General features: G+C 40.0%; 1 protein-coding gene and 1 non-coding gene across 2 annotated transcripts; one reads left to right on the top strand and one right to left on the bottom strand.

The window, feature by feature from the left end:
- Positions 1 to 2,157: 2,157 nt before the first annotated feature.
- Positions 2,158 to 2,239, top strand: trnal-uag (transfer RNA leucine (anticodon UAG)). The gene has a single exon. It is a non-coding gene; the product is annotated as a tRNA-Leu (tRNA).
- A 5,094-nt stretch (positions 2,240 to 7,333) lies between these two features.
- Positions 7,334 to 18,539, bottom strand: sdr42e2 (short chain dehydrogenase/reductase family 42E, member 2). Its single transcript, XM_006791642.3, has 12 exons — positions 18,434 to 18,539; positions 17,590 to 18,028; positions 16,869 to 16,964; positions 15,290 to 15,347; positions 13,698 to 13,816; positions 13,441 to 13,516; positions 11,814 to 11,896; positions 11,088 to 11,225; positions 10,917 to 10,982; positions 10,728 to 10,791; positions 10,561 to 10,634; positions 7,334 to 7,908 (listed from the first exon to the last, which is right to left on the bottom strand). Exons 2-12 carry the CDS (start codon positions 18,019 to 18,021, stop codon positions 7,660 to 7,662), a joined length of 1,455 nt encoding a protein of 484 aa, XP_006791705.3. The 5' UTR covers positions 18,022 to 18,028; positions 18,434 to 18,539; the 3' UTR covers positions 7,334 to 7,659.
- Between the last annotated feature and the right edge of the window lie 1,189 nt (positions 18,540 to 19,728).

The raw sequence follows: 19,728 nt of genomic DNA, 5'->3' as shown, positions 1-19,728 counted from the left end.
TTCTTCCTATGTGGATGTTTTTACATATATTTTGATATGGAAGCAAAGTTGTGTTGATCAGGAAAAAGTCTGTGTGTGTGTGGATAGATAGATAAACTACTTTGCTAATGGTGTCAATACAGTAAAAGGTCATTGTTCAAACAGTGTAAATCATTTCAGGAAAAAAAAGATGATGCTTCCTCCACACACAGAGTTCATTGTTACCTACAGCAAGCCAGTCATTTCTCTCTGTACCATTTCATTTTCACTTGGTCTAGTTTTTCTACACAGACGTCTGCTGCCTGCTTATCTGATGGCTTTGTGAGGTTACCATGTGTATGTCTTGCTAAGACCTGTCCCTTAGGGCGAGCATGGTATGCAAACTTCTTGTTTGGAGGTGCACAGAAAAAAAAATATATATATTTTTTTTCTTTCTTTTTTTTAAAAAGGTGCAGACTGTTTTGCAGCATGCTTTTTTTTTTTTTCATACATCTGAGAGATGGCATCACTCCATAGCTTTTGAGCAGATATGTTTCAACCTGTTCTTCATTTCAGTGCATAATTGTGAGCTATCAGCAGATGAAAAACAATCTTAGGAGTATGTACCATATGGACTCTTATTTCTTGCCTCTCTTAAGCTTCTGTTACCTAATAAAGTGAACACTGCTATAAAAGCAACCGTAAAAAATAAACTCAGTTATCTGTAATGCTGCTGTTTTTGTGGGAAAGAAAATCTAATCAACACACACAGCAGTAGTGAAGCATATTTTCTGCAAAGCTCAGAGTTGCCCTCATTCTTAAAGGTCACTGAGACCTTGTGTACGCTGGCACAGCAAACAATTAAACAACCTTTTGTCTCGCTTCATAATTACCCTACTTTCCACTAGTTCCCAATCCATTAAACCTCCAAACAAGAAGTTTGCATACCATGCATCTAAGGGACAGGTCTTAGCAAGACATGCACGTGGTAACCTCACAAAGCCATCAGATAAGCAGGCAGCAGACGGCTGTGTGGAAAAACTAGACCAAGTGAAAATGAAATGGCTGGCTTGCTGTAGGTAACAATGAACTCTGTGTGTGGAGGAAGCATCATCTTTTTTTCCTGAAATGATTTACACTGTTTGAACAATGACCTTTTACTGTATTGACACCATTAGCAAAGTAGTTTCCATCATTTTGGGGGTGGTCAGCCAGTTTCACAAGAACATAATCCAGTGTTGTTTTGGGCAACAAAAGTTCATTTGATCTGCACCAGATGATATAATTGATTTGATTGTGTGCATATAACATTCACACTTTACTTGAAAACTTCCATATTAAAAATAAAAAAGAAAGGAGTTGCAGCTGGCAGCTGCAGTTACCTGGTCAATTAAGATAAAGTAGATTAAGACAAATTTAATATTAAAACATCCAACAGTGTATAAAATACAGACAGATGAAAGCAACATAAAGTGCATTGTTAAGGTTTATGGACCACCATGAGCTACCAAAGAGCCATCGGGGCAGTTATTAGTCTCTGGATCTGGGTCTCTCCTCACGCTATTCCTTCATCTGGAATGGAATAAGACAGATATTGAATGGGTAGGGAGTCTGTGTCACATGGGGACCCATCCCATCTAAGTGTGTTTGGTAGATGATATTTATGAGAGGATATGTAGAAGAATAGGAGCTCATCAGGCAGATGCCAAGAACCCCCTAAAGATATGAGAAGGACTACAGGTGTAGATAGCTCAGTATCATTCATATGGCAAACTAATGAAATATCTCTGGCTGCTGCATTTTCTGTTCAATATCAGAGGCTGGAGCCCATCAAACATGTGGGCCCAGGGGTCTGTAAATTAATGAGCAATACAGTGGTAAACATTGTCCATCAAAGTTGTCTGTATGATCTGTTGACTGCAACTTCCCTATCATATGATTCTTATCATTTTAATTTGCAGTGATGAACTGAACATAAATCATGAAAGCAAAATGACCTGTGCTGCATATCAGAGCCCCCAGAGGGCTTCAGTGTGTCGTGGGTTTATGCATTTTCCTTTATTTTGTCACCTTATTTTTCTCTGCGGCATATAAAGGCAGACGTTTCTGAAAGACCTGACAAAACGACGCGAACGCATAACAGGTTACACGACCTTACGACGAGTTATTTAAATCTAAGTATCCGAGAACTAAAGGTGTGGTAGCGTGGCCGAGTGGTCTAAGGCGCTGGATTTAGGCTCCAGTCATTTCGATGGCGTGGGTTCGAATCCCACCGCTGCCAAGAATGTATTATTTTCTGGATTAGCCATGATTCAGTTGAGTACGTGAAGGCCGTAGACAGGTAGATTGGACCGGATGTCATGAATAACATATTAAATGTCCAAGCGACGATGTGAATTTTAACGCTGCAGGTAACCCTTGGCATTCTTATGCAGTGCAAGTGCTCCCCCATGTGGCAGCTTCAAACATGACAATGTTGCGCTTTCAACCAACACTGATCCCGATAGTTTGGATATCCGTCCTTCAGTCTTTTGTCCCTGTTTCTCTAGACTGGCTTTTTGACAGCCATCCTTCCACTAAGACCACTTTTGATGAGGCTTCAGTGAACAGTTGATAGCAGCTGAAGACTAAATGCATCTCTCGGGTCCTTTGTCTGATCTTTGCAGACTTTCAGATACAGTTCATCTGCTGAACATATTTTTTTAGGTCTCCCACTTCTTCTTTCGTCCTGCACTTGACCAGTTTACTCATATTTCCTTAAAAACTGACCGCACTCCATGCTGAGATATGGCAGGTTTTCCCCTAATACCTCTTCACGAATCAACTTGTTCGTCCACAAATACTATTTTATGTCGGTCAGATAGTGTTATCTCGGCCATTTAAATAGATTCAGCAAAAGATATGTGAACAAATGATGTGTTTTTGTATGACAGGCTACTAGTAACAAAGTGCTGACGATACAATTTAATACTGTCTTTTATGTGTTCACACAACACTCGTTCGTCTCTTGAGTTAGCTGCCTTTTTATGCTTGAATGATTCATAAGCCAGTGAATGTGGTCAGGTACAAGGACTGGAAAATAAGTGCAAAACCAGCCAATGTGCAAGTAAAAAGTTTGAAAAACCTTCAGAAAGCCTGAAAAATAAATTGCGCATAACTACAGCAAAAGACTATAATAATGTCTTTGAACCAAAGAAATTAAGGGTGACTCAATTCTTTTGCACAAATACAGTATATGTAAATATGGTCTCTGGAGTTTTCTAGATGCTTTTATTTCTAAAAGTGTACAAAATTTGCAGCTACAATAATAACTGAACTCTATGAAATCACAAGTCTTTATGATACAAATTGGAAGCATGCTTTAAATACATTGACTTACAGTTCAGATAATTTTCTTTTTGTGATATAAAGTTAAATGTTTGCTTTAAAATAAACCACAATAAAGTCAAATTCCAGAGAAGTCAATAACATTCACATAATACATAATAGTTTTCAGCCGCCTGCTAGACTCACGTTAAACTCAGACACACACTGCGGTCTAAACATAAAAACAGCGGCTGTTTTTGAAAAGGGGAAACACAGAACTTGCATAGCCTGGTATTCTGGAGACGTATTTTTGGAGCACGTTCAGCTGGGTCTGGTGATTTGTTATTATCAGTCAGTCACCACTTACATTGTCACACTGTAATCAGTTAACAGAAGCTGTGTAAAAGCAGAGTCTCTCATCTGAAACTGCAATGCCTGAGATGAATGCAGTGCAGCGGAGCATCAGTGAAGGAATGTGTTTAGTTCTGACAAATTACGCAACATATCATGAGTATCACCACGCTGAAACCCATCAGAAGCAGCAGAAAAAGGCGCCGGGGCTGCCGGGAGGTCCGGGACAGGCTGAAAAGCGACGAAGTGTTGCGAGGCGGTCGAGACTTCAGGTATTGCTCCACAGAGTCTGCGAGGGAGTAAGGCTTCGGGCTGTAGCCCAGATCTCGGCAGGCCTTGTCAATTTTAAAAGTGTGGCTCACTGCGATGTTCCTGACCTGCAGCGGAAGAGATGAGGCATTTATAGCTTCTTTTTTGTTGTTTTTTGTATTTCTTAATACAGAGTCATCCAAGTTAAAGGTCATTCTGTCAGGTTAACGGCTCACATTAGCCTCAGTTTGGCAAACTTAGTTTTACATTGTGATAACCTGTGACTGACGGATGCCTCCAGTTACTGTGTCTTCTTTCCTCTGAGTCTAAGGTTTCGGCATGTGAACACAGACTGACAGAAGAGGTCAAACAGACACCGGTGAGACAAAAAAAGAGTTCCTACTGTCCCTTTTCTTTTTTCCATCCATGAGTCACATTTTCTTTAATGATTTCAGTCGGTACACACCTTTTAGGTCTTTGGAGTTTTCCTGCATGACTCATTCAAATCTGTTGTGTATCTACACATTAATACCAAACTGCTGAATCCTGATTATTCTGCTATACCTGACAGTTATCCTGACTATATACAGTATTTTTCCCCGTGCATTTCGAAAAGCCTTCAATTTTTCCTTGATTGTCTCACATGGAGTACATCTTGTCTTCCAGGAGTAACTCACTGCCACAGGCACCACTCCAGGACAGACACTATAATCAAATGTAGCTGAAATGTGACCCATGCATTTGTATTCTCTGGGCTAAAGTACACATCTTACAAAGTACACATATCCTTCTGCAGCTGCTCAGCTTCTTACTAGTGCCCCTATGAAGGGTGCTGAGATATGCCAAGTTTTCAGCATATAGCTTCTTGGGAATCACTTTGTCCATAAAAAATATTTTATGGCAATCAAACCGTGTTATCTTTGGCATTTTTTAAATTCAGCTAAAAAATTGGGGGAAAATTACTTGACATGGTTTTGCAACAGCCTGCTAGAAACAAAGTGCCTTAAGATAGCATGTCAAAATTATCTTTTATGTGTAGACACAACACTGGTACTGCCTTGACTTAGCAGCCTTTTTCATGCTTGAGTGATTCATTGGTCAATGATAATACAAGATAAAGCTCTGGTTTTAAATTAAGTGAAAAAGGAGCCAAAGAAGGAAACTTTGAAAGACTTCCAGGAACCTTGGAGAGCTACTGTTCAAGACCACGTCACAGAATTACAAGAAAGTTTGACGCCCTGTAAGCAGAATATAAGGAAATGACTCGTGACTTTTTGTGATGCCAGTGGGTCCAGAACATAGCTCGTGATAAATTATAAAATTGATCTTTAATATTAAAATGTGCATTTTTGCAAAAGGAGACCATTAATGCCAAAAATAATTATAGTGTTTCATCATGGTTTTGTAGTTTTGTGATGTTTTGGGGTTTTCAATTCCTAGTTAATCTTTTCAATTCTATTTCTGATTTTAACATTCTGCAGATTGAGTTTTGGATTTCTGCTTTGATCTCTTACAGCTGTGATGTTGAGCTTTAGATTTAAAGTGTGATTTCGGTTGTGGTTTCTGTTTAGTTTTTGTTAAGATGGTTTCCTGCTGTGGTGTTAGTTTAAAATTCTTCATACATGTTTAATGCGAGTTTTTGTGTCACCATGTTTTGTCTTTTGATTATTTCCTGTTTTATTTCAAATTTCAGTTGTCCCTCACATCCTGCACCAGAATCTTTTTTGCCCATCTGCCTGCTTTTCTCTCAGTTTCTTGTGCTCTTTGTATTTGGGTAAATTTTTAGACTTTGTATTTTATTTATTTATTTATTTATTGAGCAGTAAAACGTCTCTGCCTCATGCATTGTCTGTTTTCCTCTTTACCAAACAGTTCATTTCTGTTGGCAACATTTTAAAATATTTACTTCAAGGTACTTCATTTGAAATTCTATATAAGATATAAGAATAATACCAGATGCTTAGTTGTTCCTTACAATAGATTGATTCAAAATTTGAAACTATCTTCCTATGTGCCTTCACAGACCAGGAAGAGGAAAATCTCCTCTGTGCATCACACCGTGCCTCAACCTGAGGGTTGCCGGGATCATTTGAGGCCGAGAGGTGGCCCAGCCATAGCAACCGCCTCTGCAGTGATGTCACTTCCTGTAAACTTAACCTCAAACTTCCTGGTCTGACCCACAGCAGTTTATGTTTTATTTACAGGGCAACCACTGATCCCCACAGCCAGCAGCTGCCTGAATTTAGGCTCCAGTCATTTCGATGGCGTGGGTTCGAATCCCACCGCTGCCAAGAATGTATTATTTTCTGGATTAGCCATGATTCAGTTGAGTACGTGAAGGCCGTAGACAGGTAGATTGGACCGGATGTCATGAATAACATATTAAATGTCCAAGCGACGATGTGAATTTTAACGCTGCAGGTAACCCTTGGCATTCTTATGCAGTGCAAGTGCTCCCCCATGTGGCAGCTTCAAACATGACAATGTTGCGCTTTCAACCAACACTGATCCCGATAGTTTGGATATCCGTCCTTCAGTCTTTTGTCCCTGTTTCTCTAGACTGGCTTTTTGACAGCCATCCTTCCACTAAGACCACTTTTGATGAGGCTTCAGTGAACAGTTGATAGCAGCTGAAGACTAAATGCATCTCTCGGGTCCTTTGTCTGATCTTTGCAGACTTTCAGATACAGTTCATCTGCTGAACATATTTTTTTAGGTCTCCCACTTCTTCTTTCGTCCTGCACTTGACCAGTTTACTCATATTTCCTTAAAAACTGACCGCACTCCATGCTGAGATATGGCAGGTTTTCCCCTAATACCTCTTCACGAATCAACTTGTTCGTCCACAAATACTATTTTATGTCGGTCAGATAGTGTTATCTCGGCCATTTAAATAGATTCAGCAAAAGATATGTGAACAAATGATGTGTTTTTGTATGACAGGCTACTAGTAACAAAGTGCTGACGATACAATTTAATACTGTCTTTTATGTGTTCACACAACACTCGTTCGTCTCTTGAGTTAGCTGCCTTTTTATGCTTGAATGATTCATAAGCCAGTGAATGTGGTCAGGTACAAGGACTGGAAAATAAGTGCAAAACCAGCCAATGTGCAAGTAAAAAGTTTGAAAAACCTTCAGAAAGCCTGAAAAATAAATTGCGCATAACTACAGCAAAAGACTATAATAATGTCTTTGAACCAAAGAAATTAAGGGTGACTCAATTCTTTTGCACAAATACAGTATATGTAAATATGGTCTCTGGAGTTTTCTAGATGCTTTTATTTCTAAAAGTGTACAAAATTTGCAGCTACAATAATAACTGAACTCTATGAAATCACAAGTCTTTATGATACAAATTGGAAGCATGCTTTAAATACATTGACTTACAGTTCAGATAATTTTCTTTTTGTGATATAAAGTTAAATGTTTGCTTTAAAATAAACCACAATAAAGTCAAATTCCAGAGAAGTCAATAACATTCACATAATACATAATAGTTTTCAGCCGCCTGCTAGACTCACGTTAAACTCAGACACACACTGCGGTCTAAACATAAAAACAGCGGCTGTTTTTGAAAAGGGGAAACACAGAACTTGCATAGCCTGGTATTCTGGAGACGTATTTTTGGAGCACGTTCAGCTGGGTCTGGTGATTTGTTATTATCAGTCAGTCACCACTTACATTGTCACACTGTAATCAGTTAACAGAAGCTGTGTAAAAGCAGAGTCTCTCATCTGAAACTGCAATGCCTGAGATGAATGCAGTGCAGCGGAGCATCAGTGAAGGAATGTGTTTAGTTCTGACAAATTACGCAACATATCATGAGTATCACCACGCTGAAACCCATCAGAAGCAGCAGAAAAAGGCGCCGGGGCTGCCGGGAGGTCCGGGACAGGCTGAAAAGCGACGAAGTGTTGCGAGGCGGTCGAGACTTCAGGTATTGCTCCACAGAGTCTGCGAGGGAGTAAGGCTTCGGGCTGTAGCCCAGATCTCGGCGGGCCTTGTCAATTTTAAAAGTGTGGCTCACTGCGATGTTCCTGACCTGCAGCGGAAGAGATGAGGCATTTATAGCTTCTTTTTTGTTGTTTTTTGTATTTCTTAATACAGAGTCATCCAAGTTAAAGGTCATTCTGTCAGGTTAACGGCTCACATTAGCCTCAGTTTGGCAAACTTAGTTTTACATTGTGATAACCTGTGACTGACGGATGCCTCCAGTTACTGTGTCTTCTTTCCTCTGAGTCTAAGGTTTCGGCATGTGAACACAGACTGACAGAAGAGGTCAAACAGACACCGGTGAGACAAAAAAAGAGTTCCTACTGTCCCTTTTCTTTTTTCCATCCATGAGTCACATTTTCTTTAATGATTTCAGTCGGTACACACCTTTTAGGTCTTTGGAGTTTTCCTGCATGACTCATTCAAATCTGTTGTGTATCTACACATTAATACCAAACTGCTGAATCCTGATTATTCTGCTATACCTGACAGTTATCCTGACTATATACAGTATTTTTCCCCGTGCATTTCGAAAAGCCTTCAATTTTTCCTTGATTGTCTCACATGGAGTACATCTTGTCTTCCAGGAGTAACTCACTGCCACAGGCACCACTCCAGGACAGACACTATAATCAAATGTAGCTGAAATGTGACCCATGCATTTGTATTCTCTGGGCTAAAGTACACATCTTACAAAGTACACATATCCTTCTGCAGCTGCTCAGCTTCTCACTAGTGCCCCTATGAAGGGTGCTGAGATATGCCAAGTTTTCAGCATATAGCTTCTTGGGAATCACTTTGTCCATAAAAAATATTTTATGGCAATCAAACCGTGTTATCTTTGGCATTTTCTAAATTCAGCTAAAAAAAATTGGGGGAAAATTACTTGACATGGTTTTGCAACAGCCTGCTAGAAACAAAGTGCCTTAAGAGAGCATGTCAAAATTATCTTTTATGTGTAGACACAACACTGGTACTGCCTTGACTTAGCAGCCTTTTTCATGCTTGAGTGATTCATTGGTCAATGATAATACAAGATAAAGCTCTGGTTTTAAATTAAGTGAAAAAGGAGCCAAAGAAGGAAACTTTGAAAGACTTCCAGGAACCTTGGAGAGCTACTGTTCAAGACCACGTCACAGAATTACAAGAAAGTTTGACGCCCTGTAAGCAGAATATAAGGAAATGACTCGTGACTTTTTGTGATGCCAGTGGGTCCAGAACATAGCTCGTGATAAATTATAAAATTGATCTTTAATATTAAAATGTGCATTTTTGCAAAAGGAGACCATTAATGCCAAAAATAATTATAGTGTTTCATCATGGTTTTGTAGTTTTGTGATGTTTTGGGGTTTTCAATTCCTAGTTAATCTTTTCAATTCTATTTCTGATTTTAACATTCTGCAGATTGAGTTTTGGATTTCTGCTTTGATCTCTTACAGCTGTGATGTTGAGCTTTAGATTTAAAGTGTGATTTCGGTTGTGGTTTCTGTTTAGTTTTTGTTAAGATGGTTTCCTGCTGTGGTGTTAGTTTAAAATTCTTCATACATGTTTAATGCGAGTTTTTGTGTCACCATGTTTTGTCTTTTGATTATTTCCTGTTTTATTTAAAATTTCAGTTGTCCCTCACATCCTGCACCAGAATCTTTTTTGCCCATCTGCCTGCTTTTCTCTCAGTTTCTTGTGCTCTTTGTATTTGTGTAACTTTTTAGACTTTGTATTTTATTTATTTATTTATTTTTTGAGCAGTAAAACGTCTCTGCCTCATGCATTGTCTGTTTTCCTCTTTACCAAACAGTTCATTTCTGTTGGCAACATTTTAAAATATTTACTTCAAGGTACTTCATTTGAAATTCTATATAAGATATAAGAATAATACCAGATGCTTAGTTGTTCCTTACAATAGATTGATTCAAAATTTGAAACTATCTTCCTATGTGCCTTCACAGACCAGGAAGAGGAAAATCTCCTCTGTGCATCACACCGTGCCTCAACCTGAGGGTTGCCGGGATCATTTGAGGCCGAGAGGTGGCCCAGCCATAGCAACCGCCTCTGCAGTGATGTCACTTCCTGTAAACTTAACCTCAAACTTCCTGGTCTGACCCACAGCAGTTTGTGTTTTATTTACAGGGCAACCACTGATCCCCACGGCCAGCAGCTGCCTGAGAGAGAGAGCCTGCGCATGCAGGCCCATGGTGCTCAGCTTTGGTTTCTGTCTCATCACACATTCATGAGGACCTCACAGGCTGCGCGTGACGGAGGCACCTTAAGACGTGTTGTACTCCAAGCTGCTCCTTTAATTTTATAGTTTTTTGAGTCAAGTAAACGTATGCAAAACCATCACAGATACAAAGACAGAATTAAAGGTTAAGTGTTTGTTTATCTGCTGAATTTAAAAAAGGGCTCACTTTAGTTTTTCATAATTCATGTGCAAGAGATAGCATCAGATGAGGGAGGGGGGACTGGGGGGGGGGGGGGGTGATCGGAAATATTAATGTAGTCAGTCTCTGTCGTTGGAGAGACTTAAACATGAATGTTCTCATCAGACAGCGGGTAACTTTATCTCCAAGGTAGATATATATGTACCGAGCTTGCCGGTGCTGTAACGTTCTGCAGTATAGAGTGACATCTTGTGTTTGCTGAGTCAAAAATAGCTTTCAGAATCAGACTTACCCTTTATAGAAGAAGAAAGATGCATAATTACCTCACTTCTGGTGAAAAGGAGCGGCACCGTTATCACCGGTCTCAGAACCACGTGCAGATATTCCACCAGGATGGCTTGAAATAGGAAGAAACACACACACACACAGTTAGCAGCAGCTCACCAAAGTTTCACTCAACTATAGTGAAAGAGAAAGAGAGAAGAGGTACCTGCTGAATAGACGAGTGAAACCGGCAGATTTATCAACGGCTGGCTGTAGCCCAACTTCTCAAACTGCAACAGAAAGTTGCATTCAAAACAGAGGTAAAAGTAGCTTTCAGAATCAAAGTTACTCTTCAGGTAATCGCTGGTTTTAGCTTTTTCATTAAGTCTGCTGACAGACGGAGGCATCAACTCACCAAAGGCATCAACCATTCAAACAGATTGACCGAAATGCCATCGTTAATAAAATAGGCCTGTCCACTCTGCAAAAAGAACAGTTAACATGTTAAAAATGACCAAAGCAGCTGTGAGGCCAGAGCAGTGGAACTCATCGTGTTTACTGTTTAAATTTTCTGAGGTGGACTCACAGCGACACAGCTCCTCTTCAGCGTGAGGGCCTCAGCTGCCTGTCTGTGGGCCAGTACCAGGTTATCTACGTGCACCCAGTTCATTTGAGCCCGGGGGTCACCAAACCGGAAACTGAACAACCGACGCTCCACGTTCATCTGAGCAGGGGACAAAAAGCTCGTCTTGCATCATGTTCTTGATTTAAACATGGACACTAAACCCGAAAATGTGTCAAACTAACATTTTGGATGGTGATATCTGCACACACTGTGCAAATATCTGGTCTAATTCAAAACCGGTCTGGTGCAAAAACCTTATGTTCAACTCAGTGTTTTACTGTCAGTTTTACTAACTCTGGGTTTGCTAATATTTAAGTCCACATGTATACAGATTAATTCTACATTTTATTTCACATCAATTCCAGACTAGTGGTTACAGAGACAAGCAACCGACAGAACATTAAAAGTCAACGCTTCTGGCCTCTTGGCCGGTAGTAAACCCAGAACACAATGTAATCCTTGCAGCCCTTCACCAGACTGTGCTGACTGCCGCCTCGCAGAGGAGACACTGGAAGAAAAGGCATCCGTAACTGGATGCCAGAAGAGCTCCATCAATAATGCAAACTCTTCAGACAGGAATAATTCAGCCAGCGAGGCTTCAGACGCCGCGAGATGAACATTTTTTTCCAGTAGCAGCACAGAAGTAATTCATCATCACTATAAGACACGCTCGCTTTAGTCCCTTACCATCACTCTGTGTAGGTGTCTTCTCTCTTGTGGTCCGTAGATGCCACAGGGCCGCAGGATGCAAGTGCACAGCGGGCCTCCACCTTCATAAAGGAAGATCAAAATGTCACTTCATAAATATTTTAAAGCTTTTCTTTATTAAAATCTAATTGGGATTTTTTTTCTCCTCTAGAAGTAGTGGACTAAGTACATGCATTAAAATACTAATGTTACAAGTACTTAAAATACTCAGAAACAAGGAAAAGGGCTGCATTAAGACTTGTGCTTATTTATATCTATTTATATGATCCTTATAATGTAATGTATCAAGATAGTTTTATATGTTGTATGATTAATTAACACAGATTTAAGGCAAATAATAACAACAACAACAATAACAATAACAATAATAATAATAATAATAATAATAATAATAATAATAATAATAATAATAATAATAATAATAATAATAATAAGGAAGAAGCAAGGAAGAAGAAAACTTCTGCAAGATAAATTTGAATGTATTTTATGTTTATATCATTCACTGTATTTATATCATGCCAATTAAAGGAATTTTGCAATATAAAGAACCTACTTCCCCTCGAATTTAAGCCAGGACATGGTAAGAGTGGGATTTAAAACTCCCATTTAACAAGAATAAACCTCCAGCAGAACCAGTGAGAAGTTGTGGCAGGTGAATGGAAAGAAAACGATTAAAAGGAGAGCATTGAGAAACAACAACTATGGCTGGACATTAAATAAGCCTGTGAAGTGTTCTTAAGTAAACCTTACATATAGACTCAATCAGGTGGAGCAGGTGCAGTGGAGCAGATTTACTTAAAAATGGCTTTGTAGGAGTCACGTATGAATTTAAGAAGACAAAGATGTGTATGCTGTTCATTAGATGTTTAAATGGTGTTTGTGTTTGATTACGATCATTTTTTGTGGTTGGTCTCATGATTGGACCTGATTGCCAGTATTAGGAATGGAGTCAGCTGGAGGGCAGAGGGGTTTTTCTCTCTCTCTTCTCATTAATAAGGATTCGAAACTTATTTTCCAATCTCAGCGAATCAACTGAATCAAAACAAAAGTTTGCAGACCCAGTCTTAGCATCTCAGTGACTTTTAGGTTGTTCCTGACATCGGTACAGGCATCCTGTTATCATTATTATTATTATTACGCACACAAACACATGACCAGCTGCAGTAGATAATGAGACATGCATGCTTTTAAGCTTAATTGCATGTTGGTGCTCACTGTTGGCGTGCAGGTTTCACTAAAGGAAAGGCTTTATAAATCACAGTGTAAAAAGCAACAATACTGTATGAGAAAATGAGCCATTATATACACTCAAATATATACTTTACATGTGTGTTTAAGACATCAATGTCAAGTGACTGCTGCACTAATGAGACTGTTCTGGCCAGCGCCGAGTTTAAAGCACAATCACTGTTGTATGATCGAGTTGCACACAGAGTCTCCATGGAAACTGTTGCCTCTGTCTATTTTCTCTCACTCTTTCAAACACACATTTTTGTTGCTTTTTGGTTTTTTTAAACACAGAAAGCAAAAGCCGGGTTGCAATTTTCTCTCAATGTGCCCTTTGCCATGTAATTCAGCGATTAGGCACAGCTATCAATTTCACAACCTTTGAGGGAGCCCCCGTTGGCTGCGATGACCATCTGCTCCGCAATCGCTTTAGTTCTGGAGTAGTGGTCAATATGCTGCAACAGAAACATAAATACCGCCTTATTATTTCCCCCTAAAGTGCAGAAAATTGCTGGCAAACGTGTATTTAGTAGAATTGCAGAGCTATTATTGGTGTGACAAAGGTTTTGCTGGAACATTAGTGATGTGGTTTGTTATCGTTAGGGTGGTGAGAATGCAGTTATTTTAAGTACTCACAGCATCAAGGGGCACATATGGCACCGAAGCCTCATCACCATCCACAATCGGTTTCCCTGCAAACACCACGTTGATGGTGCTGGTGTACACTAGTCTGGGGATGCTCCTCTCCTTACACACTGTATGAGACAAAGGATCACAGCAAAGAGAGTCAAATCTATGAATGCTGACATAATGCTCAATATGCCACAATGTATTATGCAGGTGTGCATCCATTTATAAAATGTCACTCTCTAGGCACCTTTCTAAAACCCAAGGTCAACAAACAAAGTATAAAAGACAAACAGTAAAAAGGATAATAAAAAAGCAGTATTAGAAAATAATTGGATTTAATGTTTAAAGAGAGTAAGGTAGTATTAAAAAAATGGGGTTAGAGTCTTGACTTGAATAAGGGAAGCAAGCCGTATTCCTGCTATCAGGAGGAAGTGAATTCCAAAGTCGGAGAGCAGAGCAGCTGAAACCTCTGTTCTCCATAGTAGTGAGATGGGGAGAGGGAATAATAAGGTGAGTGGTGGATGAAGACCTAAGTAAATAATACAAGAAGGGAGGAGCCAGGATGTGGATACATTTGAAAGTGAAAAGCAATATTTTGAAAGTGATTCTACAATCTATGGGCAGCCAGTGAAACTGTTGAAGAACAGAGATGATGTGCTCTTTGGAGGGTGTGCGAGTTGTGATCTGGGCTGCAGAATTCTGAAGAATTTGTAATTTGTAACTTGTTGGGAAGATCAAAGAGAAGAGAATTACAGTAATCAATCAAAGCAGGGACAAGGATAGCAACAGCATGGGAGGTGAGGAAAGGACGGAGACGATTGATGTTGCGTAAGTGGAAGCAGGCGAACTGGGTGATGTGATTAATATGAGACTGAAATGGCAAAGTGCTGTCGGGATGACACCCAGACTCTTAACCTGATGGGAGGGAAGGATGGAGGAGTTGTCAATATTAATGGAAAACTTGTGGGATTTGGTTAATGTGGAAGCTGTGCAGGCAAGTAGAACTTCAGTTTTATTACTCTTGAGTTTGAAAACCTTGGAGGTGAACCAGATTTAACCTTCATGAGGCAGTCACAAAGGGAGATGAGTGGAAGAGTGAAATTGGGTTGGGAAGAAATATACAACTCAGTCTCATCTGCGTAACAGTGATGGTTAATATTATATTTTTTATATATGTGATCAAGTGGAAGCATGTAAATAAGGAATAAAAGAGGCCCCAGTACCAAACCCTGGGGCACACCAGAAACAGAAAATGAACTTGAAGAGTGAGATTTAACTTGAATGACCTGAGCGCTATCCGACAGATATGAGGTGAACCAGGTGTCAGGTGTATGACTTGTGCCAATGGATGCAAGTCTTTTCAGAAGGATAGTGTGAGAGATCGTATCAAAGGCTGCACTTGGATCGATGATGAGGATGGTGAGAGAACCGGAGTCAGCTGCCATTAGGAGGTTGTTGGCAATGTTTCATAGTGCTGTTTTTGTGTTATAAGGTGGACGGAAACTGGACTGGAATTGTTTGTAGAGATTATTGTTACTGAGATGTGTGTGAAGCTGAGAGGTAACAACTTTCTTTTCTGTCTGCGACAATTTTCTTACCATTTATGACGTTATTGGTTCCACCAATGTTGACGGACTCCACCTGCTCTTTCCTCAACTAAAAGCCAGAGACAAAGAGGAAGGCTGTTAATCCTGACTGCATATTTTCTCTTCTATAGATAATACAGTCCTTGTTTCCACCTCTGCACAATAATGACTTTACATCCATCTCACTTAGGCTCTCATATTAGATTTGAAAGAAAATCAACTTTGAGAGCAGATAGAAGCCAAATAGCATTAAATACAGTAAAAAAAAAAAGACACAAAAATAGGAAATATTAGATTGGATTTTGAGTGATGTACAACAGAAGAGCAAGAATACAAGTACACAAGTCTGCAGCAAACAAATGTGTCCATGTGTTTTTTTATTCCTCACTGACTTTTCTATATTTGGATTTGGAATCCAAGGCTATGGAGACTAAAGATGAACTACGTATTTGTATACATCAATGCTAGCCACTGTAGATAAGGAAAACAAGGCATAAGCAATATAAAGAGCAGCCTCATATTTTAATATGCTTGTCCTTATCCAGGTGCAATTGGAAATAAAATTAGAGAAAAAGTCAGAAGCTACATCAGCTGACATTAAAGAGCTGAGCTAACTGGCTGTCAGACTGAACTGTTTGCAGTCAAACTGTTTGGTGGGCAATGCAGTATTTAAAAAAGCAGAAGCTGAATGGCTAAACGGGAGGAGTACTCATTTATAAATGTTCTTTGTTTATGTGCTTTGCTGTTGTTTATGGGAACTTGGTTCCCACACTGAAAAAAAGACATCCATAAGTCAGAATTTGGGGTTGTTATTAAAATTTCAAGTGAATAACTTGAAATTAGGATTAGCGTTACTTACTGACTTGAAATGCCAAGAAAATAACTCAAGATTAACACCCCAAAAATCCTTTGAAATTCTGTGTTATTAGGTTATTATTTGAGAAAATAAACCAACATTTTAACTTATGGAAAGCAAAATATAGTCTCGTTTCTTTTGAGGACTTGGTAGTTATCTTATGCGTAACAGACACTTAATTTCATGGCTATGGCACACAGCTGGAATCCTTTATAAGCGTATGAACTATTGAGGATATCCACACATTTTTTAAGCACTTGTCCAGCTTTTGGGCAGCAGGAGGCTGGAGCCTGACACCCACTCCTGAAAGGCGGGGTACACACCAAAACAGTGATGCATGATATTAGATAATGTAAAAGAAAAATAGAAAATAAAAATTACATAGCTTGTGTTTAATATGCAACACTGGACACATTTATTTGTACATACTTAATACATACTTTTTGACTTACACAGCTAAAACTTACAACAGGTGTTACATGTGTTTTTAAAATATTGACTTTCTGTACTTAGTCTGAGGAAGAACCTTGAGGTGCTATTTTTCCTGCTGCTAGTAGCCTTAAGCAGCTCCTATGATTTGCATCAAGAGAGCATGGAAAAACAACCAGTCGTGCAGGTCAGCCTGTCATGTGTTCACGGTTTGAACAGAAAGCCACAGGAGGTTTAATAAATGAAACGTGACTTGTTTGAATGACTGGCTGTTGGGAAAAAAAGCAGAGGAAGGCATGAAGTCACCTGCTCTGGGCCAGACATGCCATAAGACGCCGTGTGGAACATGCAGTCAACCCCTTCACACACTTTATACAGGGAAGAATAATCTCGAATGTCACTCTGTAAGAAAGTAGAACAAGACAATCAGATAATTAGTTATAACTCTGAGGACACAAAAGATGCCTAATCAGATTCTTCTGGGAGGATGAAGGTAGGCTTGTACTGTTGATTAGCTTGAAATGTACAACAGCAAAACATTAACACCCAGTGCTTTTCATGTAAAATGGTCAATATCTAACCCCTGAAAGGACAGTTATAATTAAGGTAAGTGTGCCAAGAGGAGTGCAGGTGAAACCCGAATCATGCTTCCACCCTCTTTGACCCAGGCAGCAGCTGGTGCGCCGAGACAGATCAATCACCCGTGTCTGTTTCCAGCCAAGACACATACGTACGCTGACACGAGGAAATACTAGAATTCATTTCCCCGTCTCCACACGAAGTTGTGTCAGTTAGGTGGAAACAAACCATACCTTTATAACCCAAACCTGTGCGGGTGACACAACAGGCTTCAGACCTGGACTTCAAATGGCTTTTCATCACCATGTAGAGACCTGACATGTGTTATAAGATGTTATCAAACAATAGGTGTCCTGTACTGTTACACTGCAGTATAGTATTAAGTGTTCTTCAAGGCAAAGCTATGAGGAATGTGTGGAGAAGAGGGGTAAACAGAGTAAAGCCATACCTGATAGAACGTCGCTCCATCGGGAATATCACAGGGAGGCTTATTCAAGTCCAGAAGGATCACTGAAAACCCTTCATTTGCCAGTTGTCTCCCAAGCCTGAAGCCAAAGTATCCCCCTCCTCCCGTCACCACCACTTTCCCCTTTGGGACACCTCGGTGCTTTTCCTCTCCCAGTCTGGAGGCCACACAGTCGGGGCTGCTGCAGGTAGCAGCGGTGGCGGTGTTTACTCTGTTTCTCACAGCCACAGAGGGGCCGGAGGCGACCGCCGGAGCTGGATGGATGACCCACGGCTGCTGAGCGAGGTGGGCGATGTTGTGCCCGTGGTGCCCGTTGGTCTGCAGGCGACAAATGGGGACGCTTTGGCAGGGAAACTGCTTCACCTGGCACAGAGACCCTCTGCTTTCAGTCATGCTGGGACTGCACAGCTCCATGGATGCTCTGATGGGATTTTAAAAAGGAATAAAATACATATTCACTGTTTCAGAATCATTGAAAACTGACCGGTAATGAGTATTTATCTTAAGTTTCTGAAAGTGTCCTGTCATTTATAATCCCTTTGTTTTCACATCATTCAAGTTCGGATAGCTGTACCACTTCAGAGTCTTTCATTATTTAAAATAGAGCTCAGTGCTCCTGAACACCACTTTTTTCTCTTTGTTGAGTTTTGATAAAGAAGATGTCAGAGATGATAACTGCCAAATTAGGCAGAATATCACGTGTTTTTCACTAAAATAAACGAGCTTAATCTATGAATAAACGCAGGTCCGACAGCGATGACGTGCACTCTTTAATTAAATAAAAATACCTTCCTGATAGTCATCTCTATATGTCACATCTACTCACCTGATTGCTCCTGTCCTCCTCGCACATCCGTACCCGTGCTGGTGGATTCATGCAATAATACAGTCTATACCTCGCCGTCGGGCCCTCTCGATGCGTCACCTTTCCCACCTGTCACACACCTGCACTTTACATCTGCTACCGTAATGTTTGCAGGCAGTGCGCAGGCAGTGCGCAGGCCCGCGGCAGCGAGGATCACATTTCTAGAAGCACCGGATTGACGAGCAAGCACCCCATTTCAGTTTTTTATGTACGGAAATTGTTTGGGGGTTTTTTTGCCACACACACACACGCAAAAAAACGTAACACTTAAATTAGTTACAAATAGAAAGTTTTAATATAATAACCCAACATTTTCACTTATAGATTGCAAAAAACATAATTCTTTTTATTTTAAACATTATAATTAATTGTGAGGAACACCTCTGGTGGGAATTTGGATGCAGAGCTTAATAATAAGTAATGATTAAATGCAGAGTGGCTATACACACAAGGAGAGTGAAATGAAGTGAATGATGAAGAAATACAAAGTGCATTCTGGGAAGCCCTTTAAAGCTTTATCATAAAAGTAGAGAGGTGTCTGTCTCCCGAATCCAAAGTGGGAGCTGAAGGCTCTGCCCCCCACTCTACGTTTAAATGAACCATAAGTAGGTCTTCAGTCAGAGAGAGATAAAATTAAATGTTACTGTTGAGCTGAAATTAGTCAGTCTTCTTGGCAAGTCCTCCAAAACAAAAACTAAAAAATTTGTAGTTTCTAATGTGGCCCTTGAGAAAATTAATTCCCCCCTCATGATCTAAAAGCTCCAGGGTCACCTTCTGTCTTGTGGTAAATAGACTGGATCTTTCTATCGTGCTTTTCTACTCTACTTGAGTACACAAAGCTCTTTTTACAACATATTCCATTCACACATGCACTTTTTTATGCCTAAGTGCTGTCTGTTACATTCACCCTCCAATGGGCACATGGGAGAGCAACGTGGGTTCCAGGATATTTGACATGCAGATTCCAGCAGCCAAAGATTGAACTACCAAGCTTCCAATTAGCAGATGCCCTGTTCTACCTCCTGAGCTACAGCCACTTACCCACACTTTGTCCATACAGCTCTGAGGGCTAACTGATAGTAGAGGCAATAAGGATCAACAAATACTTAACCAAAAAAGTAACTGCTAACTGTGTTCTTGCTGCCTTCTTTACTTGCAAACAGGCTGCAGGGCATATGTGAGCAGCTCAAGTAAAGTAAAAGAAATAACATCTGATAGAGCACAAGATGAACCAGGCTGTCCTGTTTTGCCTTCTG

Source organism: Neolamprologus brichardi, chromosome 4 (assembly GCF_056152115.1).
Source record: "Neolamprologus brichardi isolate AB-2024 chromosome 4, ASM5615211v1, whole genome shotgun sequence".
NCBI classification, from domain to species: domain Eukaryota; kingdom Metazoa; phylum Chordata; class Actinopteri; order Cichliformes; family Cichlidae; genus Neolamprologus; species Neolamprologus brichardi.
This window is presented reverse-complemented; position numbering and strand designations above follow the sequence as displayed.